The sequence below is a fragment of the Notolepis coatsorum genome (assembly GCF_963971535.1).
Source record: "Notolepis coatsorum genome assembly, chromosome: 11".
Taxonomy (NCBI): domain Eukaryota; kingdom Metazoa; phylum Chordata; class Actinopteri; order Aulopiformes; family Paralepididae; genus Notolepis; species Notolepis coatsorum.
In genome coordinates, this window is record NC_140175.1 from 93,529,068 (window position 1) to 93,554,302 (window position 25,235).

The window sequence follows — 25,235 nt, forward strand, 5'->3', positions numbered from 1 at the left end:
GTCAGAACTTAAGTAGAAAACTCTACGAGTCTACAGCAGGCTAACTAGCCAGTGCTAACAGATGATGACAGCAGGCTAATGAGCCAGTGCTAACAGATCATAACAGCAGGCTAATGAGCCAGTGCTAACAGATGATGACAGCAGGCTAACGAGCCAGTGCTAACAGATCATAACAGCAGGCTAACGAGCCAGTGCTAACGGATGATAACGGCAGGCTAACTAGCCAGTGCTAACAGATGATAACAGCAGGCTAACGAGCCAGTGCTAACAGATGATGACAGCAGGCTAATGAGCCAGTGCTAACAGATCATAACAGGAGGCTAACGAGCCAGTGCTAACGGATGATAACGGCAGGCTAACTAGCCAGTGCTAACAGATGATGACAACAGGCTAATGAGCCAGTGCTAACAGATGATGACAGCAGGCTAACGAGCCAGTGCTAACAGATCATAACAGCAGGCTAATGAGCCAGTGCTAACAGATGATGACAGCAGGCTAATGAGCCAGTGCTAACAGATGATGACAGCAGGCTAATGAGCCAGTGCTAACAGATGATGACAGCAGGCTAATGAGCCAGTGCTAACAGATGATGACAGCAGGCTAATGAGCCAGTGCTAACAGATGATGACAGCAGGCTAACGAGCCAGTGCTAACAGATGATGACAGCAGGCTAACGAGCCATTGCTAACAGGAGCTAATAGCTGGCTAACTAGCCATTGCTAACAGGAGCTAATAGCAGGCTAACTAGCCATTGCTTACAGGAGCTAATAGCAGGCTAACTAGCCATTGCTAACAGGAGCTAATAGCAGGCTAACTAGCCATTGCTAACAGGAGCTAATAGCAGGCTAACTAGCCAGTGCTAACAGGAGCATTCTTAGACGAGGGGGCTGTCCCCCGGAGTCGGTGGACGACGCAGCAAGTAGCAAACAGGAGTATACTGATCCAGATCAGAACTCAGAAATGGAGGAAGACCGGGATAGGTCAAGCTCCAGAGCATCCTCAAGGTCCTCATCTAGGTCAAGATCTAGGGAGAGAGTTCGGTACCCAAGGGACGAACCTCCTAGACCTCGGAACAAGAGAGCTAAACCGGCCAAACTGAGACCTATCAGCAAGGGGCCTTCTCTGAAAGCTTTCCTGGAGCTCAGGATTGGAGGACGTCTCCGACGAAGGTGAAGGAGAATGGGCAGGCGATGAAACAGGGGATATTATGCCTGCATATCCTGTGACATGGAGACAGAGAGACATCGGCCTGGACCCAAGTTACAGGGCGACGAGAGCCCTGAATGGACCTGAAAGAGAGAAAAGAAATGAGTCCTCTGTGGACTGTATCTGTGATGTCCTGCGTGGCCTACGGTCAGGGTCAAACGACCAGGCCAACCACACTTCAATAGAGGACTGCTGCTGAATTCGTTAATTCAGTCATGCATTCATTCATTCATTCATTCATTCATTCATTCATTCATTCATTCATTCATTCATTCATTCATTCATTCATTCATACCTTCAATAAACCAGTAGTAGATGATTATAGTGTTCATGGGGGCTAGTGATTGACAAGAGTATTGGCAATTTAGCTTGGCCCTGTTCCATTTAGGGCTTTGTATATAAGGAGGAGGACCTTAAAATCAATTCTAAATGTTACCGGAAGCCAGTGCAGAGTAAGACTGGACTAATGTGCTCTCTCTTCTTGGTTCTAGTTTAATAGCCTATGCTGCAGAGTTTTCAATTAGCTGACGTCTCCATGGTTTTAGATATAGATTTTTATCAGATCTGTGTGAAACCTTAGACTGCATTGTGGATATATTTTTTGTTTTGTGTAAATAAACAACATTTTGTTTAATTTATAAGGAGAGTGGACAGTCCGTCCTCCCATGGTTTAGTTATCTCTAATAGAGACTGATTGCCTATTGACTGAGAAGAGACTGTGAATGTGTGAGATGTTATCTAAACCTCAAAGGCAGCTTCATCTTGTGCTATCATTAGTTGTTCACTGATTGACATTGCTTCATAGATTTAAACAATGTAATACAAATTATTTCCAGAAAGATCTATTTGAAATAAATAATTAATTCGTCAGAATACTTAGTTTGCTTGACACAAGGGGCATCACTGTTCCATTAACAATTAGGGTCAATCAGTCGGGATCAGTCGACTGCCAAATATGTGACGAAATAACCACATAGCCTTTAATAACCCAACCGCCAACCCCTTTATTAAGCTTGAATCTTATTGGCTAATAATTGGTTGTGGAGTCCACAACCAACCACAATGTGGACGCGAGAAAAAGACAACCGCCCTAATATTCTCAAATTCTCAATGTCAATCAAAAGAATGCTGAGCCTGAGTAGACAGTGACTGCCAGCCTCAGTGGGTCAAAGTGACAGAGTGTTAGAGAGAGAGAGTAAGGAGAAGAGGGAGAAATTAAAAAATAAAATAAAAAATAGAACATTTCTCCAGGAGGGAGAAAATTATTATAACACAGAGATGAAAAATAATGATATTTTTTAATGATTGTAAACTAGATAATATTTGAATTTTTTTTTAATATTTAAATATTTTTTATTTTATTTTTTATTTTTTACTGTTTATATTTTTGGGGGCTTTTGCAAGTTCTGTATTACAGTCGTGACGTTTTTTTTTTTTACATCCACCTGCCACCCAACCCAGTCGTGACGCAACAGTTGTTTGGGGTCGTGACGTCACGTCGCTTGTACACGTAGCCTAGTAGGATGTGTTCGTTGAAGATGGCGGCTGGATGTCAGCCTCACTGTCCTGCACATTTGTAAGGGTTTCTTATTTATAATACCTTCATTGTTTATAATGTCCTTACTCCGGAAACAGCACAGGTACATCATCATTTACAGGGGGTTATTATTGTGACCATTGTGTTATTGTGAGTATTGGTGACAATAATGAACTGTTAACCATTTTAGTTAGCATTAGCTAGCTAGCTGTGCTAACCAAGCTAACGTTAGCTGACCAGTGTTACCCCGTCAGGAGGAGGATATGTCCGGCGAGAGGTTAACAACGTCCAGTGTTATTAACCGAGAAGACGTGTGTCTTCTTTCTCGTATTTGAAATGCACGAGAAATACTACCAACACTGCCATTCTCTTAACAACCATATCTTGTCTGGATCAGCGCTGTCTTTAGTCCACTAACTTAGCCGTGTTTTGCTTGTTAGCCGACCGGCTGGTAGTAAGGTGTCGGGACATCTGTCGGCATGCCAACCTGCTCTAACGGTAGCTTCCATTAAACCTCTGTCACGACATGTACCGTTAGCTGTGTGTCGAGCTGCCAGGGGGGTCCAGGCATCATGATCCCCCCTTAACTCACTGTTATTAATGTATAACGTTGCTTGACCAAAGGAAGTCGGCTTGAAATGGTTTCAAGTGTTGGGACAAAACGAAGAGTTAACCATGTAAAGTTAGCCAGCTAGATTAGCTTCTTCTATCTAACCTGACACCTGGCGAATTGGCAGTAGACAGCAAGTCATATATATATGTCATAAATGTCTAGATGTAGCAGTGCTGTCTATCTATCTGTATGTCGTGTGTCATATATGTTATGATGAATGAATTGAAAATGGGGGACCCTGATGTAAACAAGACGAACGTCTTTCTCTGGTCTGCATCCCCTTAACAATTGTGTGTATTGAGCTGTACTGTACTACTGTACCCATTCTGCAATCTGTTAATACAGTTTTCAATCAATCAAGTGGACAATCGCAGTGTTCGATTAGTCTTTTATTAATAACCATGGCTGGCGCTGAGAGACAGAGCTGTGGTTTGGATTTGTAATGGGTCGTCATCATGTGAAGATGCATCTGGTCAACAGAGCGGTGTTTGTTAATCCTCTCACATACTGTAATTTCATCTGCTTAGCCTATGGCCGTTCACCCGTCACGCTCCCTGGGTTGTTGTTTGACTGATAAGCGGTCATAACCTCAGCTGCTGCAGCACTGGTTGCTCACTTTACCCCTTCGCAGACTTGACTTCTTTCGTAGGCATTTTCAAAAGCTCCATGTCGTCATAAGCTGTTGAGCAAATGGGAATGATTTAAAGTTACTTGTATGGACAAGATATCCTGCACACAAACTATTGGAAGAAAGAGATGGGTTTGATATTTGTGTTTTGTCTCGTGGTTTCCTGGTTTGAAAATACTCTCTCGAGCTCCAAAGTTCGAATGCGATATTAGCCAGCTGTCTCTCTATGACGCTTGCTTCTGATTGGCAGTTCTCACGTGTCGAATAGCTTTTTTTTTTGTAATTGCAATGGTTACTGTATGTTGTGTGTAGTTAAGAAAGTTATTTGAGAAAGTACAATATTGTCCTTGTGCAAAGAGTCCTGTCGATGCAGTTAGAAAAGGTTTTGTCGAATAAATCCCTAAGCTACTTATGACATTCTGCTTTTCCTGCACCCTGATAGAAATAACCCACTACCTAGGGATTGATTGAAAACTTTATTAACAGATTGCAGAATGGGTACTATACAGGTAATACAGTACAGCTCAATACTAACAACTGCTAAGAGGATGAAGACCAGACAAATACCTTTGTCTTGTTTACATAAGGGTCCTCCATCCCTTAGGGCAGGGGGTATTTATTTGCATCACAGAAATCATTTAAATGTAAAGATGATCATCTCCTCATTGTGCAGTGACATCATGGAAGGTAATGTCTCTCACATATTTTAAGACCATGACCCTTTCAGTGGAATTGCGTTGCTAGGGAACAGCTTTGGTCCAAGTTTATTTATTTCCCAACGTCTATTGTATTAGAAAACACTGCAACAGGAAATACACGTGGACCAATGTATGTTTTATGTTCAAACTTGTGTTTGATGTTTGAAAAGGTCTATACTGACCAAATTGGCACATATCATATCAAGATATACAATACATATCAGCACTAGGAGAATGTTCTGCTATGCTGTAACTCCTGTCCATTCGCATTGAAAGGAGTTCATGCTGAAATTGCCACGTCGTAGATTACAGTTTGTTAAATAGGAAGGAACACACTTAAGCACAAATAAAGGTGTGGTGAAGTCTACTGAAGTGCATGTATCTGGCTGCTCTATGATCTGTTCTCTCTCTCTCTCTCTCTTTCTCTCTATCTCTCTCTCTATCCCTCTCTCTCTCTGTGTCTCTTGGTGTCTATCTCTGTTTCTCTCTCTCTCTGTCTCTTGGTGTCTATCTCTCTTTTTCTCTCTATCTCTCTCTCCAGCTATATCTGAGTTCAATCTCTTCAGTGACATCACCAGAGTGGCTTGGCCCTTGGACCTGTCAGACCTGCAGCCATGCAGCCTCCTCCTCGGTCTGGACCCCCAGGAGGCTCCGGCCCCCCTCCCTCTGGAGCAGGCCCCAACGCTTTCCGCAGGACGAGGCCCCACAAGCATACAGCGGCAGCGGCCACTGCCATGATGGGCCCTCCACCTCCTGCCCACCCTATGACGGACCCTTTTGCTTTTGGCAGACACCCCCCTCTGCCCATGGCTGCAGGCGGACACCCACCTGCACTCAATAGCAACCCTCCACCCTTACAGGCCCCGCCCACTAGCATGTACTCACAGTCTGGTCCTGGGCTGCCTCCACAACCGCAGCTGCTGGAGGGTGCACAGGCCGCTCCGCTTGGTCCACCGCCCTCTTCCACCCCGGGGGTGAGCCTTTTCACCCCTCACAGTACAGCGTCTCCTGTCCCTTTCCCAGGACAGTTCCAACCGGGGCCCCCAGTACATGCACCCCCCAATGCAGAACAGGGCTATTTCCATTCAAGAGAACAGGCACCACCACCTCTGACCCCAGGCCCCCCTCCTATGGCCCCATCACCCATGCCTTTTCAACCACCTTTCGGCCATGACCCCCGAGGGGAGCCTCCTCCCCAGGCCATGCCCTTCCAGCCGGTACCTCCCACCTCTTCCTCCTCCCAGTGGGCTCCTGATCATGGCAGCCGCCCTCCCTCGGTCCAGAACTATTTCCAGCCCACTAGTGACCCGCAGCCGTTCAACATCCCTCCCCAGCCCCAGACATATCCTCCCCACACACCTTCGCCCCATCACAACACACCCACCCCTCCATCGCACCCTGGCCATTACCACGCTCAGCCACCACCTCCTCAGAACCCCGACAGGTCCCCCAGCTCTCAGTGGTCTGATCAGAATGCACCCCCGCAACACAACTCCCATTTCCAGGCTCAGAGCTACTTCAGTCAGAGTTCGCCCCAGGACTCCTGGTTCAACCACCCCCCACAGGACCCAGGCTATCACCAGATGGGGGCCGGCCCGGGCCCAAGTCACGCCCAGGCCAGACCCGACTCCGCTGGCTCTCACCATAGAACCACCCCCGGTCCCGTACCTGGCCCGGCCCCAGGTTCGTACCCGCAGGAGTCGGGCTCTCTCTCCATGTTCTTCAAAGGCAACGATGTGGAGAATGAGGAGACCCTGGCTGGCGAGGGTAACAAGGCTGTGAACGGTATGCAAGATCCCTTCCGGCCTCTCAACCACCACCAACAACCACCTCCACAACAAGCCCACGGTGCCCATGCCGCGGGCCACGCCGAGGCCCCTCAAGGCTACCCAGGGGCCCCTCTGCAAAGCAACCCGCCCATACCCTACATGAATGACGGGCATTACGCGGCATTACCGGGAAACAGCCACAAGGCAGCTGAGCCCCACTTCGACCACGTGGAGAACCTGGAGTGTGTGCCCAACCAGGAGGTGTTACCCAGTGAGCCCCAGGGCAGCCCTGCCGCCGCCGCTTCAGCCCACGGAGGAGACCGATATGCGCCTAACTTGGAGACTCCAGACTCTATTCTCCCCAGACCCATGAGATCTGCCAGTGTATCTTCAAGCTACAGCAACGTGAGCCACAGTAGTGGAACGGGCACCCGCCGGCACCAGGGAGTGGTGGGTACTTTCATCCAGCAGGAGAGCCCTCGGCCGTCCGACGACCCCCACCTCTCCCCCGCCGCCGGGGGCTACTTTGAGCAGATAGACACTTCTCCAGCTGCGGGGGATATGGGTGCCCACCACCAGGGCCCACAGGAGCGGATGTGCCACAGCCAGCTCCCCACACCCAGCCCTCCCAAACCCACGGGAATCTTTCAGGCCAGCGCTAACAGTTCCTTTGAGCCGGTGCGTTCGCACAGTGTCGGCGTGCGTCCTGTCGAGGTGGACCGGGCCAGAATGGTAGTCGAAGGGCGCACGGATTCTATACCTGGTAATCTTGAACAGCCTCCAGATAATCTGGAGAACATCTATGGTGCCGGACAACCCCCCCTGCCCATGGGCGCCGGAGTGGGAGTCCTCCACCTCGTTCATCCTGTGGTTCATCCCCACTCTCGGCCCTCGTCCCGCGCCCACGGGGCCTATCGTCCGTGCGAGAGCCCTGCCACCACCTTGTGGGCTCAGAACGACCCGGCCAGCCTGGGGGCCAACATCCTTTTAGCCCCCGCCGCTCCCCCGGTGCTCGCCCCTCTCCGAGAGCCCAGCCTGGAGGTCATCCAGCCCCCAGAGGACGGGCCTTTGGACCTGCAGCCCCCACAGCGAGCCCAGGCGACCTCCCAGCACCCCTCTGAGAACCTAGAGAACCCACCCAAGGTGAGTGGGGGGGAGCCGTCGGACTCTCAAGGCAACCTGGGCTACGCCTCCCTGCTGGTGTCGGAATCGCTCCACCAGCCGGTGTTGATAGCCCCGCCGGCGTCCAATTACAGTGTGATTCCCCCCAGCGGCCTTGTCCAAGCAGCCAATCAGAGCAGCCTTAGGGAGGCCGCCCCTCCCGTGAGACCACCCTCTCTGGCCCAAGGGGCTCATGTCTCCTCCCAGCCAGGGGCTCCTCTGACTTCCTATCAGAACCCGCTCTTTACCCCTGGACCAATGAGCTTCGGTTCTGCCTCTGGTCAGAGCCCGCTCTTTACCCCTGGACCAATGAGCTTCGGTTCTGCCTCTGGTCAGAGCCCGCTCTTTACCCCTGGACCAATGAGCTTCGGTTCTGCCTCTGGTCAGAGCCCGCTCAATCTGGCTCAGGACAACAGGGAAGGGGTTAAACCAGAGACCACTGCTCCTCTGCTGCTGTCTCCGCCAGCCCGCCCCCCTCTGTCCAGGGGCCAATCAGTGGGTGGAGACAGTCACTCTGCTCTACCTGTTGATTTGCAGATGCCTCCCGCAGCTGCTGCCGCCGTCGTCGTCGCCCCACCCTCCAATCACAATCAACCATCAAATTACGAGCTGCTTGATTTTTCTATGCACCAATCACTGAACCAAAACCACGCCTCTGGCCCGCCTCTCTCTCTACAGGGGCCACCACAGGCCAGTAACGCCCCTGGCTTTTACCTGCAGGTCACCAAAGATGCTCAACAGGGAGCCCGAGCGGAAGTGGATCTCCCTGTCCAGGCTCCGGCTCCTCCCGTTGCCCCACAGGCAGCTGCGCCAGTACCCCCCCCAGCAGCAGCTCCTAACACCCAGCCACCTCCGGAGCCTCCCAGGGCGCCAGAACCTCAGCCCGGGCTGCTGCAGGGGCGCGCCGACGTCCCTTTGGTCCCAGTCAGCGGAGCGCAGCCTCCCGCCGGCGGCCAGTATCCACCTCCAGCACAGGGCCCTCCCGCGGGGAACGTCCCCCCCGCCTCCGCCATCGCTGCTTACCCTCCCGGGCCTCGGGGGCCGGTGCTTCCGGAAGCCCCTCAGCCCGCCCCTCAGCCGGCTCCTTCAGAGACCTCTCGACCGCCCTCCTCTCTGGGCAGCCAGCAAGGGTACGGCCCCCCTCCTCCTCCGGTGCCCGGCCAGGTGTATGGAGGCTACTACGGAGGTGCCTATGGAGAGTACCCGGCAGACGGCAGAACCCCCTACCCCGCTGGACAGTACCCACCCCCTCCCGCCGGGGATCCCAGAGCTCCGCAGTACTATCCCGTATGTCAACACTCTGTTTCTTCTCTCAGCTAATGTGTTTGTGTGTTTTTTAATGTTGCATCAGGTATAAATGGATGGATAATCTTATTTGGGAACCAGAGGACCATCATATATAATTTTCAAGTGTTATCGGTCTAACTGTGGCCAAAGTAGCAGATGATCATTCTGTCCTCTCAGGATGACCCGTACAGGAGAGCGGACCCCCGGTATGCCAGATATGAAGGACCTAACCCAGCCTACCGAGACCCCAACTACCAGTATAGGGAGCCCCAGCCAGAGAGGCCCAGCTCCAGGAGCAGCCAGTACTCGGACAGGTCCTCCTCCAGGTCAGAGACGTCTCTTATTATCTCACCAAACTGGGGGGGGGGGGGGGGGGATTTACCTCGACTGGGTGTCATATTCTTTCTACAGTTATTCACCATTTGTTTAGTCGTCTCATTTTCTCAGTTGATTGTTTGAGTGTGAGTTGAGGTACCGTGGGATGCAGTCGAGGAGAGAAGTATGAACATTTGAAATTTGGGGGAAAATGCAATAATAATGCTAAAATATTCAACCATTTCCACTCTTTTTTTAGTATCAAGCCATGTGTAGATTATTCTCAAGGCACAAGCACAAGAGTTCCTTGTATATTTGACTGGCAGATTTCAACCGCTGTTTGTTTTTGCCCATTAGGCAAGGCTATCCTGAAGACTACCAGAGAGCTACCCAAAGTGCCTATGATGAATATTATGCAGAGTACTACAAGAAACAGTACGAGGGTAAGAGACACATTGATAGCCAACCGCGACTTTGCAACATTTTAAACGGTGTAACATAATGATGTCAATAGTAGGGATGCACCCATCCGATATTGATATTGGCCCCGATATGACAAAAAATAATTTTTAAATGTATTTTTTAGTAATAAATAGCAATTCAGTTACATTTGTTACATTTTGTTTCACTAAGTTAGGAAAGTAATGTTTTAAGTCGAGCCTGATGTTGCCTTGCACAAAATAATGATCCCAGTCTCTTCCACACAGTGAGGCATACAGTTTATTAATTGAACAATGAGTATCGGATCGGTACTCTGTATCGGCCGATACCCAAAGCCCCAGGTGTCGGTATCAGGACTGAACGAGTCGGATCGGTGCATCCCTAGTCAATAGGGTTTTGGGTACTGTTCACATTTGAACCTATACCAGTACCAGTTCCTTTATTATTTATTGTTGTAACACACCACACAATATAAATCGCATGATTGTGTTATGTTTTTAAATATGTTTTAAATATCAACATTATCTGGCCATCCTCAGTAATTATATCAAACTCCTCTGACCCCGTCTGGTCTTATCACTGGATTTCATATGACTGACTGTGTACATGACCTGAATTTGACGCTGTTCCTTTTTGTGCTCCTCTCTCTCTCTCTCCTCTGTTCAGATCGGAGTAGGTGGGACGCCTACAATGCCGCGGCGTACGACCCTCGTTACAGAGGCTACTATGACCAATCCTGGTATAACTATGATGAGGCGTACAGAGCCAGAGCCCCCTACTACAACCAACAGCAACAACCACAACCACAACCAACACCAACACCAACACCACCACCACCACAACAGCAGCAGCAGCAGCAGCAGCAGCAACAACAGCAGCAGCAGCAGCAGCAACAGTATCCTGCCAGGTGTGCAAAGGGACCGGTTTGTCCCTACAGTTATGTCTCCTCAGCCAAAGCCCTAAAAAGCCCTCTCTCAATGATTATGTATTCTGAATGACCCACGACCCGATGTGATAAGACGCTGTTTTAGCTAGGGCTGGGTTATCGGCATTGATTATGATTCAATTTTGATTCATAGGGTGCCGATTTGATTTAGATTCAGTGAGGCTGCTTGATGATGCTGGTTCCAGGGGGCCTGCCATTGTTGTCGAGTAACGTGGTCAAACAGAGTTCCCGTAGTAGTTCAGCAGAAACTGGAGACCTCTGCAGGATGGGAGGCGCACTAGAAATAACCTTCAGCAAAGAGCTTCACACACACATGGATCAAAAGATCCATCTTGGGATTTTAAGAATCGATTCAAATTAAACGATTGAACATTGATTTCCCCCCCTGAATAATTTATTCCCGGTCCTAGTTTTAGCTTGTGTCTCGACATATAACATAATATTGATTAAAAAAAAAAAAAGTCGAGGCCTGGAATTCCTTGAAAACAGCCAATTTTTTAACAAGGTGCTTAAAAAGTCCTTGGAATTCAAATCACATTGAAAGTTTTGTTCATGATAGAATTGTTCTGAATCAAGAAATAGATTTATTTTATTTAAAGTGTTTATTTAAACTAATTGTCGGAAATTGGTTTTAAGCCATAAATATTGGATCCGATTTTATTTCTATTAAAACCTGCATTTAAAAGTGAATTGTATCCTTTTAAAATGAAAAATAGTGCTTAGGAAAGTACTTGAAAGACCTTGAATTTAATTTGGCAATGTCTGTGGGAACCCTGTAGATTTCCCTTTTCCACCAGTGGGTCGTAGCGTCTGAAACCTTCCGCTTCACGCTGTATAATCGGACTCCCATTTGCCTCCCCCCCCTTCCCGCTCGCAGTAGAGAGGGCTACGACGAGCAGTTCCGCTACTACCCCGGCTACGACGCCAGCTTCGACGACGACTACCGCCGGCGCGCCGACCCGTACGGCGACGAGTTCGACCGGCGCAGCGTCCAGAGTGTCCACAGCGAGCAGTCGGCCCACAGCCTGCACAGCTCACAGAGCCAGCACAGCAGACGCAGCAGCTTCAGCTCCAGATCACAGCAGGTAGCTCTAGCGGTTCAGCTCCAGATCACAGAAGGTAGCTAGTGGTTCAGCTCCAGATCACAGCTGGTAGCTCTAGTGGTTCAGCTCCAGATCACAGCAGGTAGCTCTAGTGGTTCAGCTCCAGATCACAGCAGGTAGCTCTAGTGGTTCAGCTCCAGATCACAGCAGGTAGCTCTAGTGGTTCAGCTCCAGATCACAGCAGGTAGCTCTAGTGGTTCAGCTCCAGATCACAGCTGGTAGCTAGTGGTTCAGCTCCAGATCACAGCAGGTAGCTCTAGTGGTTCAGCTCCAGATCACAGCAGGTAGCTCTAGTGGTTCAGCTCCAGATCACAGCAGGTAGCTCTAGCGGTTCAGCTCCAGATCACAGCAGGTAGCTCTAGCGGTTCAGCTCCAGATCACAGCAGGTAGCTCTAGCGGTTCAGCTCCAGATCACAGCAGGTAGCTCTAGCGGTTCAGCTCCAGATCACAGCAGGTAGCTCTAGCGGTTCAGCTCCAGATCACAGCAGGTAGCTCTAGCGGTTCAGCTCCAGATCACAGCAGGTAGCTAGTGGTTCAGCTCCAGATCACAGCAGGTAGTTAGTGGTTCAGCTCCAGATCACAGCAGGTAGCTAGTGGTTCAGCTCCAGATCACAGCTGGTAGCTAGTGGTTCAGCTCCAGATCACAGCAGGTAGCTCTAGCGGTTCAGCTCCAGATCACAGCTGGTAGCTAGTGGTTCAGCTCCAGATCACAGCAGGTAGCTAGTGGTTCAGCTCCAGATCACAGCTGGTAGCTAGTGGTTCAGCTCCAGATCACAGCAGGTAGCTCTAGTGGTTCAGCTCCAGATCACAGCAGGTAGCTTTAGCGGTTCAGCTCCAGATCACAGCAGGTAGCTCTAGCGGTTCAGCTCCAGATCACAGCAGGTAGCTCTAGTGGTTCAGCTCCAGATCACAGCAGGTAGCTCTAGCGGTTCAGCTCCAGATCACAGCTGGTATCTCTAGCGGTTCAGCTCCAGATCACAGCAGGTAGCTAGCGGTTCAGCTCCAGATCACAGCTGGTAGCTCTAGTGGTTCAGCTCCAGATCACAGCAGGTAGCTCTAGTGGTTCAGCTCCAGATCACAGCTGGTATCTCTAGTGGTTCAGCTCCAGATCACAGCTGGTAGCTCTAGCGGTTCAGCTCCAGATCACAGCAGGTAGCTCTAGTGGTTCAGCTCCAGATCACAGCAGGTAGCTCTAGCGGTTCAGCTCCAGATCACAGCAGGTAGCTCTAGTGGTTCAGCTCCAGATCACAGCAGGTAGCTCTAGTGGTTCAGCTCCAGATCACAGCAGGTAGCTCTAGCGGTTCAGCTCCAGATCACAGCAGGTAGCTCTAGCGGTTCAGCTCCAGATCACAGCAGGTAGCTAGCGGTTCAGCTCCAGATCACAGCAGGTAGCTCTAGTGGTTCAGCTCCAGATCACAGCAGGTAGCTCTAGCGGTTCAGCTCCAGATCACAGCAGGTAGCTCTAGCGGTTCATCTCCAGATCACAGCAGGTAGCTCTAGTGGTTCAGCTCCAGATCACAGCAGGTAGCTCTAGTGGTTCAGCTCCAGATCACAGCAGGTAGCTCTAGTGGTTCAGCTCCAGATCACAGCAGGTAGCTCTAGCGGTTCAGCTCCAGATCACAGCAGGTAGCTCTAGTGCATAGGTGTCAAACTCACGGCCCGCGGGCCAAATCCGGCCCGCCACGTCATTTGATGTGGCCCCCCAAGAGCTCAGGTTAAATTTTTTTTTTTTTTACATTAATATTGGGTTAAAAAATAGCAGTGTTAAAATAATTGTGGGTTAATGCGTTAATAAAGCTTTAACTTTGACAGCCTTAGTTATTACACATTCTTACACATACATGTATGTTGAACATCTGAGGTAACAAAGGAAAAAAGCCAAAAGCACTTACTCCTCAGACATTCTTTGACAATTTTAAAGCCCAAAATACAAAAAAGATCCTGGCGGAATAGGTAACAAAGGGTTGAAGAAATATTGTCTGAACTGTCAGATGCAAACTGGCTGTGTGACATAACCGAGCATCTCGCTCAATTGAATAAGAAGCTGTAGGGACGCAAACAAGTCCCACCCAAAACTTGACCAATATAGTTGTGAACTGAGACAACCCTTATTTTGTTATTTTTGAGTACAGTTACAGTTGTGTGTTCATGCAGACACATAATAGCAATTTCATTACGAATTGAAAATGGGGGACCCTGATGTAAACAAGTCGAAAGTCTTTCTCTGGTCTGCATCCCCTTAACAATTGTGTGTATTGAGCTGTACTGTACTGTACCCATTCTGCAATCTGTTAATTAAAGTTAATTAAACTATCTTCCATTAGTTGGATGTATGGCCTCTGCAAGGTTGTGTGCAGCCATTTGTTTTTGTAACATCTGCTACATCTGTCCCACGTGTTCTTTGCAGCTCACAGTTGTTAGTTCTGCCCCTCTTGACTGTGACAAAAAGGTTTTGAACAAACTTAATGTCATAGCTTGTATTTGATGATATTCTTCTTTGTTATTTACTTGAATGGTTTGATCATTGATTGGTGGAGTAATATGGGGTTCTGATAAACTAAAATTATTTGTTAAAATAACATAAGCTAACATATATTTTTACATTTATGCAAATTAATATGCAATATGTATAACTTGAATAAGTAATAAATACAGAAACACCATGTTTAACAATATGTAAATGTGTAGCTACATTTATTTTACATTACATTAACATTTATATGGTCTTTGGCCCTTTGAGGGCAACCATAATGCTGATGTGGCCCTCTGTGAAAATGAGTTTGACACCCCTGCTCTAGTGGTTCAGCTCCAGATCACAGCAGGTAGCTAGCGGTTCAGCTCCAGATCACAGCAGGTAGCTAGCGGTTCAGCTCCAGATCACAGCAGGTAGCTCTAGCGGTTCAGCTCCAGATCACAGCAGGTAGCTCTAGTGCTTCAGCTCCAGATCACAGCAGGTAGCTAGCGGTTCAGCTCCAGATCACAGCAGGTAGCTCTAGCGGTTCAGCTCCAGATCACAGCAGGTAGCTCTAGCGGTTCAGCTCCAGATCACAGCAGGTAGCTCTAGTGCTTCAGCTCCAGATCACAGCAGGTAGCTAGCGGTTCAGCTCCAGATCACAGCAGGTAGCTCTAGCGGTTCAGCTCCAGATCACAGCAGGTAGCTCTAGTGCTTCAGCTCCAGATCACAGCAGGTAGCTAGCGGTTCAGCTCCAGATCACAGCAGGTAGCTAGTGGTTCAGCTCCAGATCACAGCAGGTAGCTCTAGCGGTTCAGCTCCAGATCACAGCAGGTAGCTCTAGTGGTTCAGCTCCAGATCACAGCAGGTAGCTCTAGTGGTTCAGCTCCAGATCACAGCAGGTAGCTCTAGTGGTTCAGCTCCAGATCACAGCAGGTAGCTCTAGCGGTTCAGCTCCAGATCACAGCAGGTAGCTAGCGGTTCAGCTCCAGATCACAGCAGGTAGCTCTAGTGGTTCAGCTCCAGATCACAGCAGGTAGCTCTAGTGGTTCAGCTCCAGATCACAGCAGGTAGCTCTAGTGGTTCAGCTCCAGATCACAGCAGGTAGCTCTAGCGGTTCAGCTCCAGATCACAGCAGGTAGCTAGCGGTTCAGCTCCAGATCACAGCAGGTAGCTCTAGTGGTTCAGCTCCAGATCACAGCAGGTAGCTCTAGCGGTTCAGCTCCAGATCACAGCAGGTAGCTAGTGGTTCAGGTGCATAAAGTCTGCAGTGTGAAACTGGGAGTAGGTGTTATTAGCCTTCCATCACTTCTGTACATTAGTGGGTTTGCTTGTTGTTGGTGTGGATGCACTCTTTCTTGTGAAGGGGCAGAAAACCAGCCACCAGACAAATGCTGGTCAGTGAGAAGAAGTTTGTATTCGTTATACTATAAGATTATATCGTAGACAGGGCCGCTAAGTGGCGCAGTGGGCAAGTCGCTCGCCACTAATGCAGGAGATGCTGGGTTCGAGCCCAGCTCTCGGCATTGCCACCAGCTTGGCTGGTCGTTCATACTAACGCAATTGGTAGTGTTAGGGGTGCGAAGCTGGTGGGTGGGGATCGGACGTTGTGGACAGCGACTCCTACAGGTCGGTTGGTGCGCCTGCGCAGCAGAATCAGGAAGCGACAGGGGCGGCGTGACCCTCCCACGCAGACCCTCGCCGCTGAGAGATCGCGCTGTGCAGGTGAACAGATGCGACGGCTGCCTCCTCGTGTACCGGAGGGGATACGTGATGCAAGGCTTCGTCCACATTGCAGCCGGTTTGTGGGAGGCATGGCCTAACAACGTTCGAGACAGGGGAGGGCAGAATTGGACAATACGAAATTCGGATGGGAGAAAAATAGAAAAAATTGGAGAAAAAGTAGGTAAAAAAAAAAAAAATTATATCGTAGACGTTTGATCTTTCATAACGCTCGTTTCCCCCGCCACCGTGTGCTACCTGTGCAGAGCCAGGTGTACAGGAGCCAGCCTGACCTGGTGTCGGCCGCCTATGACACCACCGCGTCCACCCTGGCCGTGGACTACTCCTACATGCAGTACCCGGACCAGACGGATGCCACCCAGAACTACAGTCAGTATGGCTACCCCTCCGACTACACGGCAGACGGCACCTGGGCCGCCCCTGAGCAACGTAAGGACACGATCGCGACATCAGCGCGCAAGTGCACATTCAATGAAGATGTAGTCCAGCTAACCAGCAATGAAAACATAACGTTTTTACAGGGTATCTGCGGGGTATTCAAAATAATTGAATTCATAATTCTCAATTTAAGGCCTTAACACATTGACCGCCAGCACCAGGGGGCGCTGATACCCCATTCATTGCCAGGTCTTTATTCAATGGATATAGTTTTAGACTGACATTTGCGAGTGCTTAAAATATATCTTATTATATCTAGGGGTCTAATAACGCCGTCGGGTCTCAGTGAGTTGCTTCTAGTCAACATGCCCGAGACAGATTGTTTTTTCATCGGTACATTTCCGTTTTATACCGTTTTGAATATAGTATGGTTTGGGTGTTTTTCAGTAATTCCAGGAAAAAGGCGTTTTACTGTAATCCAGTCATCACATTGTAATTTTTCGGCTGATTATCTAATCATCCTGAAATCAACGCTAGATTATCATTACTATGTCTCCTCGTCCATACATGAAATGACCGTCGTAGCGGGGCGCTCCCCCCCCACCCCCACCGCAGCCAACGGTAAACAGCCATACACGGTCCACACATATAGCTGTGATCGCGGTAGAAATAAATGTCGGATCAACGATCAAATTTATATATAATCTTTTTACCTTGTATCTGATGAAATGCAAAAGAGATCATCCAAATATCTGATCGCAATTCCAAATAATGCTTGAGGAGGTCCGCACCACACTACCGACCGGTTCACAATGACGGCGGGCGGAGTTACTGCTTGATGCCACCGTTGTATAGAACTGGTTCGCCAGAGTATTTAAACCCCGCCCGCCCGGCTCAGATCGCCTCCTAAAACACACCAACCCATTTTCAATGAGATGCAATAGCTCCGCCTGGCAGTAGAGGGCGGTGTTGACCGTCTGCCAGCTCAGACAGGCTCTGAAGAGGATACCAGATGCTGCAGCTATGAATAGATATAGCGAATAAATTAAATAATGATCCCAAAAACGAGTTAACTCGTTTCTGGCGCTCAACACATGGCGGAAAATAACGAGTTAACTTGTTTCTGGCACTCAACGCATGGCGGCAAATAACGAGTTAACTCGTTTATGGCGCAGAATGTGTTAAAAGGTATTAAAAAGTATTACATTTCATTTGCACAGGTATACAAATGTTTTGGGTTGAAGCCCGGATTTCAGGAGATGAAATAATATTAAATATATGAAATGTTTTTTTATTCAAGTAGTTGTTTTTTACGGGGCTACCGGGAGCTTGGTGCGCCTTCTGGTGAGAGCTTGTATGGAACGCGTGAGAGTTTAAAGTGCAGCTGCCAGTTCAGTGTCGCTATGTCTATTACTAGTATGGTCGTGAAATTCACTGGAAGTAGGTGTGCCAGTGTAGCCTAGTTCCCAACAGTCACTCTACGTGGTAAATACACAGGTCACAACTTGTTTACAGGAATGTTTTGGAGTTGTATTTGGAGTGTATTTCGTGACTGTTGGGAACTAGGCTACACTGGCACACCTACTTCCAGTGAATGACGCTAAGCTAGGCTAACGGCGCGGCTGTTCCCTAAGCCTAATACATGCACAGAAGAAAAGGGTATGTATCTGCTTGTCTAACTCCAGGATAGATGGCAAATAAGCTCATTTCCCCAAAAGTTGGCGTGTTCCAGTGGTCTTAAAAAGTCTTAAACTTAAACTTGTTGAAACCGGCAGATACCCTGGTTTATCTGGGATATTACACCCTCAGGGTTCGCACAATGTCCTTGAAGTACTTAAAGTGCTTGATTTTTTACAAAAAAAGTCAAGGCCTGGAATTCCTTGAAAACAGCCCATTTTTAACAAGGTGCTTAACTATAAAAAGTCCTTGAAATTCAAATCAAACATTCGCATTGAATGTTTTGTTCATCCATGATCAAATTGTTCTGAATCAAGAAATAGTATTTTTTTGTTCTGTTTTTAAAGGTCCCATGTCTTATAAATAGCCTTTTCCAGTGTTTAGCATTGTTTTCTAGCAATGTGGGGTATCAATGGGGTCTGTGTCTCTAATTCTCATTTTTGCTCATCAGTCCAGTCTCGAGTTCACGAGATCCTCCCTCACTGAACTAAGCCATTCTGATTTGACTGTTTTGCTGACGTGAATAAGGCACTGGTTGTAGTCACCGCCCATAATCAACAATTCGCTCAACAACAGAGCGAGTGGGGGGCTGCCGGGTAGCACAGCGGACTAAGCGTCTGTCTACCACCGCAGAGACACTGGTATCGAATCCGGCTGTCAGCGGTGCCTCCGGCTTGGCCGGCCGTCATACTGACACAATTGGCGGTGTCAGCGGGAGGGAAGCCGGTGGGTGGTAATCTGGTCGTTGTAAACATTGACTCCTACAGGTCGGTCAGGGCGCCTGCACAGCGAGGGAGGGAAATGGTGAAGGTAGTGTGACCTCCCACGCGTTACACTCACCAATGAGAGTCCGTGCTGTCAGGTGAAAAGAGGCTGCTGGCTGTCTCCTATGTATCGGAGGAAGCATGTGATAGACTTCAGGGCTCCCTAGACCGACCAGTGAGGGGCACATGCGCGCAACGACCAGGAAGCGGGGGGGGAATTGGCATAACGACTAAATTGGGATGGGAGGAAAATACAAAAAAACAGGAGGAGAAAAAGTAAAAAAAATAAAATAAAAAAAACAGAGTGGAAATACTGACACTTCCTCAAACGGGTTGACGTGGCGCGGGTGGCGACAGAGAGCAGAGAACGAGCGAAAGACAGAGACGGAGGGAGAGAGAGAGAGGGACACGGAGCACCCCACACGGAGCACTCGCATATCACTGTCAACCTGCTGCAAAATATCATTGCGCACGCTCCCACGCGCGTGCCCGTATTCCGATCCGTGCAATAATATTCACAGGGGTATATATTGTCATTTGAAACAAGTTACCAATGCATTGTCCCGTGGGATTATGCCCCCCCGCGGCGAAATTAATTAGTATCCCCCTCAATCTCTCTATGTCTCTCTCTGTCTGCCAGTGCAGACTGTGGGTGACTTGTCACTCAAAGCGCTTTGCGAATATGGGCGGAGCCCAGCCCAAAACAACTTGAAATCTTGAAGTGGAAAAATGCTGCTTTAGAGTACTTGATTATAAATACAAAACAATCAATTTAAAAAATAAAAAACGTACAGATGTGTTCCATAGACTCACAGGAATTGTGTAACATTGCCCAAATAGTGAAAGGAATAGGAAAACATGGGACCTTTAATACAATCTGACGAGTCACTGTCTTGCGCGCTCCAACTGCTTTTCCTCATTTCTTCGTGCTCTAGCTTGCTCTAGCTGGCAAGCAGGCCAAGAAGCATTTAAAAGTGAATTGTATCCTTCGAGTGACATCCTTGAAAATGAAAAATAGTGCTTGGAAAAGTACTTAAATGTCCTGAATTTCATTTAGCAATGTCTGTGGGAACCCTGCACCCTGTCTGAAAAATGACCAGGCTGTTGATTTTCTTTTCTTTTTCTCTCTTTTGTCCCCAACCCCCCTCTTTTCCCCCCCAGCACCTCCTCGTCCGATTACCCCAGAGAAGTATACCATGCCTCACCGCTGTGCCCGCTTCGGGCCTGGTGGCCATCTGGTCCAGGTGCTGCCCAACCTCCCCTCGGCGGGACAGCCCGCCCTGGTCGAGGTCCACAGCATGGAGGTACGACCTTTTTTAAACCCGGCAGCCTGGTGGGTGAAACCTATAGGGAGGTGTAGTCTGACGTCACATTAGTTTCCTGCGCAGTCCACCTGTATAGGGATTTATCATTGGGAACATTTATTATCGGCTATTGTAATAATTCTGCCTCATGAACATTGGCAAGCTTTCCATTTTTGCACAAAATCTGTTCCCTTCTATCACTAACATTATTGTTTAAGCATTTTTGGTTGAAATAAAGTTAAAGAACTACACTTACCAGTAGAACGCCTGTTCAGTGCTGTTGCCTAATACAGCCAGGAGTCTACGCTGTGGTGACGTCAGTCCGCAGTGCCAAAGTGAGTGTAGTTCCTCAGTGAATGAAAACATAAACAAGTCGTTGTTATTTTGCTACCTTTATGATTAATTGCGAAATGTTTCATGTTGAGCTATAGATTGTGGATTAATACACACAGAAAGGTACACCATGCCAATGTTCATGCTTTATTTGTTTTAAACGAGACGATTTATAAATGTGTACATTGGAAATACATTGCAATTTCAAGAGGGGTGGACCGCACGGGAAACACCAATGACATAACCACTACACCTCCCTATAGGGCCATAGCCTGAGTGTCTATATTGTTGTCACAACATGAATCTAACATTATGTTGTGTGTTGTGACAACAAGGTGTGAAGTATGATCAGTACGTGAATGGTAAGAGGGGGGACTGAATAGCATGGAGACTGCGAGTTGCAGATTATGTCTCACTTTTTTATTTTTTTTTTTCTATTTTTTCACAGACCATTTTGCAAGACACCCCTGATCAGTCACAGCTGCGAATCTTCCCCGGGCCTCTTGTCAAGTAAGAGCATTCTACCTTTGACCTCTCACCCATGACCCCTCCCCCAGTCCTCCACACCACGAATCCCACCAGCTCTCTGCATATACATTTACATTTAGTCATTTAGCTGACGCTTTTATCCAAAGCGACTTACAAGTTCTGTATGACAAGTCATCAGGAAGGGTACAACTGTATCAGCTGAGTAACAATGTTCATCAAAGTGTTGCATGATACAGTGTAGGTTAGTTTATTAGGTGCATGACAGTAAGGTTAGTTAGGGTTAGGTCTTTTTTTTCTTCTTTTTTTTCAGTTAATGGTTGAAGAAGTGTGTCTTTAGTCGACGGCGAAAGATTGGACGGGTTTCGGCTGTCCTAACTGGGGTGGGTAGTTCATTCCACCATTGTGGGGCAAGGACTGAGAATAGGCGACTTCTCTTTGATGACCCTCCCGGAGCTCGGATAGGAGTAGGTCTGAGGCGGCCAGAAGATGCAGAGCGTAGGGGTCTTGAGGGTGTGTAGTTAGAGACCATTGACCGGAGGTAGGCGGGAGCAGTTCTCTTTGCCGCACGGTATGCTAGGTCGAGGGCCTTGAAGCGGATTCGTGCAGCAATGGGGAGCCAGTGCAGGTCCCTAAGAAGTGGGGTGACATGGGCCGACTTCGGTAGGTTTGAGATCAGGCGGGCCGCCAGCGAGCAGTGCGTTGCAGTAGTCGAGGCGGGAGATGACTGTTGATTGGACGAGGAGTTGGGTGGCTTCTTTTGTCAGGAAGGGGCGGATCCTTCTGACGTTGCTCAGGAGGAACCTGCAGGTTCTGGTTGTTGCTGCGATGTGAGCAGAGAAGTTCAACTGGTCGTCGAGGACAACACCAAGGTTCTTGGCGGTCGGGGACGCGGTCACGGCTGCATTCTCTACTGTGATGGAAAGGTTGCTCAGGGGGGAGGATTTGGCCGGCAGGTGGAGCAATTCTGTTTTGCTTAGGTTCAGTTTGAGGTGGTTGGTCGTCATCCAGGCGGAGATCCGCTCAGAGACGTGGATATCTGAGGGAGGGAAGGAGAGGAAGAGTTGAGTATCATCGGCATAACAATGATACGAGAAGCCATGAGACGTGATTAGGGTTGGGCACCGAGAACCGGTTCTAATAGGAACCGGTTCCTAGTAATATATTTGCATTTCGATTCTTAATTTCGATTCTCTCCATGACACTTGGTAGGAGCGGTCATTGAGGTATGATGTCAGCCATGTCAGCGCAGAGCCAACCACTCCCATTCCTGCGAGGGCCGCAAGGAGGATCTGATGGTTGACTGTGTCGAAGGCTGCCGATAGATCTAGGAGAATCAGGACAGAGGAGAGGCCCTTCGCTTTTGCTAAGTGAAGTGCCTCTGTGACCGCAATGAGGGCCGTTTCTGTGGAGTGGCCAGTCCGGAAGCCAGACTGATTAGGGTCTAGGAGGTCATATCCTACTCCAAACCAAGGAACAGACCTCCAATTGAATTATTCCCAATTATTATGTAACGCCTATGACCGGATAGCTTGTCTCATCTCCTGTGTGTGTGTGTGTGTGTCTCTTTTCAGAGAGGAGACCCACAAGGTGGACGTGATCAAGTTTTCCCAGAACAAAGGCACAGAGTGTTCCCGTGACAACGACCTCTTGGACAGGGACTCCGCCTGCCTGATCTGGGACTTCATCGTGCTGCTGTGTAGGCAGAACGGGGTAAGGCGGCCCGGAGCGGGCGGGCAGGCTGTGGGACGTTATGAGTGTAGACAGAGGGGGGCGGGGCAGACTGTGGGACGTTATGAGTGTAGACAGAGGGGGGCGGGGCAGACTGTGGGGCGTTATGAGTGTAGACAGAGGGGGGCGGGCAGGCTTTGGGACGTTATGAGTGTAGACAGAGGGGGGCGGGCAGGCTTTGGGACGTTATGAGTGTAGACAGGGGGGCGGGGCAGGCTGTGGGGCGTTATGAGTGTAGACAGAGGGGGGCGGGGCAGACTGTGGGGCGTTATGAGTGTAGACAGAGGGGGGCGGGCAGACTGTGGGGCGTTATGAGTGTAGACAGAGGGGGGCGGGGCAGACTGTGGGACGTTATGAGTGTAGACAGAGGGGGGCGGGGCAGACTGTGGGACGTTATGAGTGTAGACAGAGGGGGGCGGGGCAGACTGTGGGGCGTTATGAGTGTAGACAGAGGGGGGCGGGGCAAGGCTGTGGGGCGTTATGAGTGTAGACAGAGGGGGGCGGGGCAAGGCTGTGGGGCGTTATGAGTGTAGACAGAGGGGGGCGGGGCAGACTGTGGGACGTTATGAGTGTAGACAGAGGGGGGCGGGGCAAGGCTGTGGGGCGTTATGAGTGTAGACAGAGGGGGGCGGGGCAGGCTGTGGGGCGTTATGAGTGTAGACGGAGGGGGGTAAGGCGGGCCAGAGGGGGGTGGGCGCCGCGGGCTGTGGGACGTTGTGAGTTGGTCTTGTTTTCTGTCAGATGGTGTTTTGTTGTAGGGACGGGCATCAGGTGTTTGAGTAATGAGTACCCATTCTATTACCACCTACTCACCCAGTGAGATGGTATCCTAAATGAGCATATTGCTTTCCTGTTATCTGAGACTGAACTGAAAAGAAAATGTTTTTATTTTTTTACCATTTAAGGTTCGAGAAATGCTCCATATGAATCATGCAGTTACAGTACAGTCAGTGTGGTTATCATGCAGTTACAGTACAGTCAGTGTGGTTATCATGCAGTTACACTACAGTCAGTGTGGTTATCATGCAGTTACACTACAGTCAGTGTGGTTATCATGCAGTTACACTACAGTCAGTGTGGTTATCATGCAGTTACACTTCAGTCAGTGTGGTTATCATGCAGTTACACTACAGTCAGTGTGGTTATCATGCAGTTACACTTCAGTCAGTGTGGTTATCATGCAGTTACACTTCAGTCAGTGTGGTTATCATGCAGTTACACTTCAGTCAGTGTGGTTATCATGCAGTTACACTTCAGTCAGTGTTATCATGCAGTTACACTTCAGTCAGTGTGGTTATCATGCAGTTACACTTCAGTCAGTGTGGTTATCATGCAGTTACACTTCAGTCAGTGTTATCATGCAGTTACAGTACAGTCAGTGTGGTTATCATGCAGTTACACTTCAGTCAGTGTGGTTATCATGCAGTTACACTACAGTCAGTGTGGTTATCATGCAGTTACACTTCAGTCAGTGTTATCATGCAGTTACAGTACAGTCAGTGTGGTTATCATGCAGTTACACTTCAGTCAGTGTGGTTATCATGCAGTTACAGTACAGTCAGTGTGGTTATCATGCAGTTACACTACAGTCAGTGTGGTTATCATGCAGTTACACTACAGTCAGTGTGGTTATCATGCAGTTACACTACAGTCAGTGTGGTTATCATGCAGTTACACTTCAGTCAGTGTGGTTATCATGCAGTTACACTACAGTCAGTGTGGTTATCATGCAGTTACACTTCAGTCAGTGTGGTTATCATGCAGTTACACTTCAGTCAGTGTGGTTAGCGCCACGGCGCGCTTCAGCTCTGTCACCCAGATTATATATATTATTTAACGTTAGTTCATGTGTGTGTCTGTGATAATATTTTTAATTAAAAAAAATATATATATTTTTTTTTAAATATATACCGGTATATATATATTTATTTATAATAATAATCAAATCGATATTTATCGATAATTTTGTCCCGATTTATCGATTCTTCCAAATGGCATATTGTCTCAGCCTTAGTTCCTAGTTTGTTGTGAACCGTGTGTGCTGTGATTCAGGACGACACAGTGGCTCAGGAGGTAGAGCGGTCGTCTGGTAATCGGAAGGTTCCCGGTTTGATTCCCGCTCCTCCCCCCAGCAGTATGTCGATGTGTCCTTGAGCAAGACACACCCTCCTAACTGCTCCCGATGAGCAGGTTGGCCACCTCCGGTTACCCGTCGGTAGTGTGATAGTAAAGGGTTAACCTTCTGTAGTGTGGCAGTGAAAGGGTTATCCTTCTGTGTATTGTTGCAGTGAAAGGGTTAACCGTTTGGTAGTGCAGCAGTGAAAGGGTTAATGATCTTCCTCGCTCGTCCTCTCTCCAGACGGTGGTCGGCACGGACATCGCTGACCTGCTGATGAAAGAGCATCGCTCGGTGTGGTTGCCGGGCAAAAGCCCCAACGAGGCCAACCTGATCGACTTCAACAACGAGCCGCTGGCGCGGGCCGAGGAGGAGCTGGGGGCGGGGCCGCTGTCCCTCCTGTCCGACACGTTCATGACCGTCCCCGAAAACGTCGGCAAGGAGACCGAACGCTTCCGGGAACTGCTGCTGTTTGGCCGCAAGAAGGCAATACAAAAAAAATAAAAATCTGTCTAGACTAGGGAGAAGGGAATTGCAGGGTTCGCAC

At 48.8% G+C, this 25,235-nt stretch overlaps 1 protein-coding gene across 10 annotated transcripts in view; it reads left to right on the top strand.

Moving 5' to 3' along the window:
• The first annotated feature begins 2,746 nt into the window (after positions 1-2,746).
• sec16a (SEC16 homolog A, endoplasmic reticulum export factor) overlaps positions 2,747-25,235 on the top strand; it is a 57,168-nt gene continuing 34,679 nt past the window's right edge. For 9 of the 10 annotated variants that reach the window (XM_084325468.1, XM_084325473.1, XM_084325476.1 and 6 more), the window contains exons 1-11: positions 2,747-2,782; positions 5,224-8,899; positions 9,077-9,225; positions 9,572-9,657; positions 10,322-10,562; positions 11,479-11,686; positions 16,145-16,328; positions 19,880-20,022; positions 20,804-20,865; positions 22,416-22,554; positions 24,932-25,174. In XM_084325468.1, coding sequence (XP_084181594.1) covers positions 5,297-8,899; positions 9,077-9,225; positions 9,572-9,657; positions 10,322-10,562; positions 11,479-11,686; positions 16,145-16,328; positions 19,880-20,022; positions 20,804-20,865; positions 22,416-22,554; positions 24,932-25,174 — 5,058 coding nt within the window. In that variant the 5' untranslated portion in view covers positions 2,747-2,782; positions 5,224-5,296. The other variant, XM_084325470.1, reaches the window with a different exon arrangement.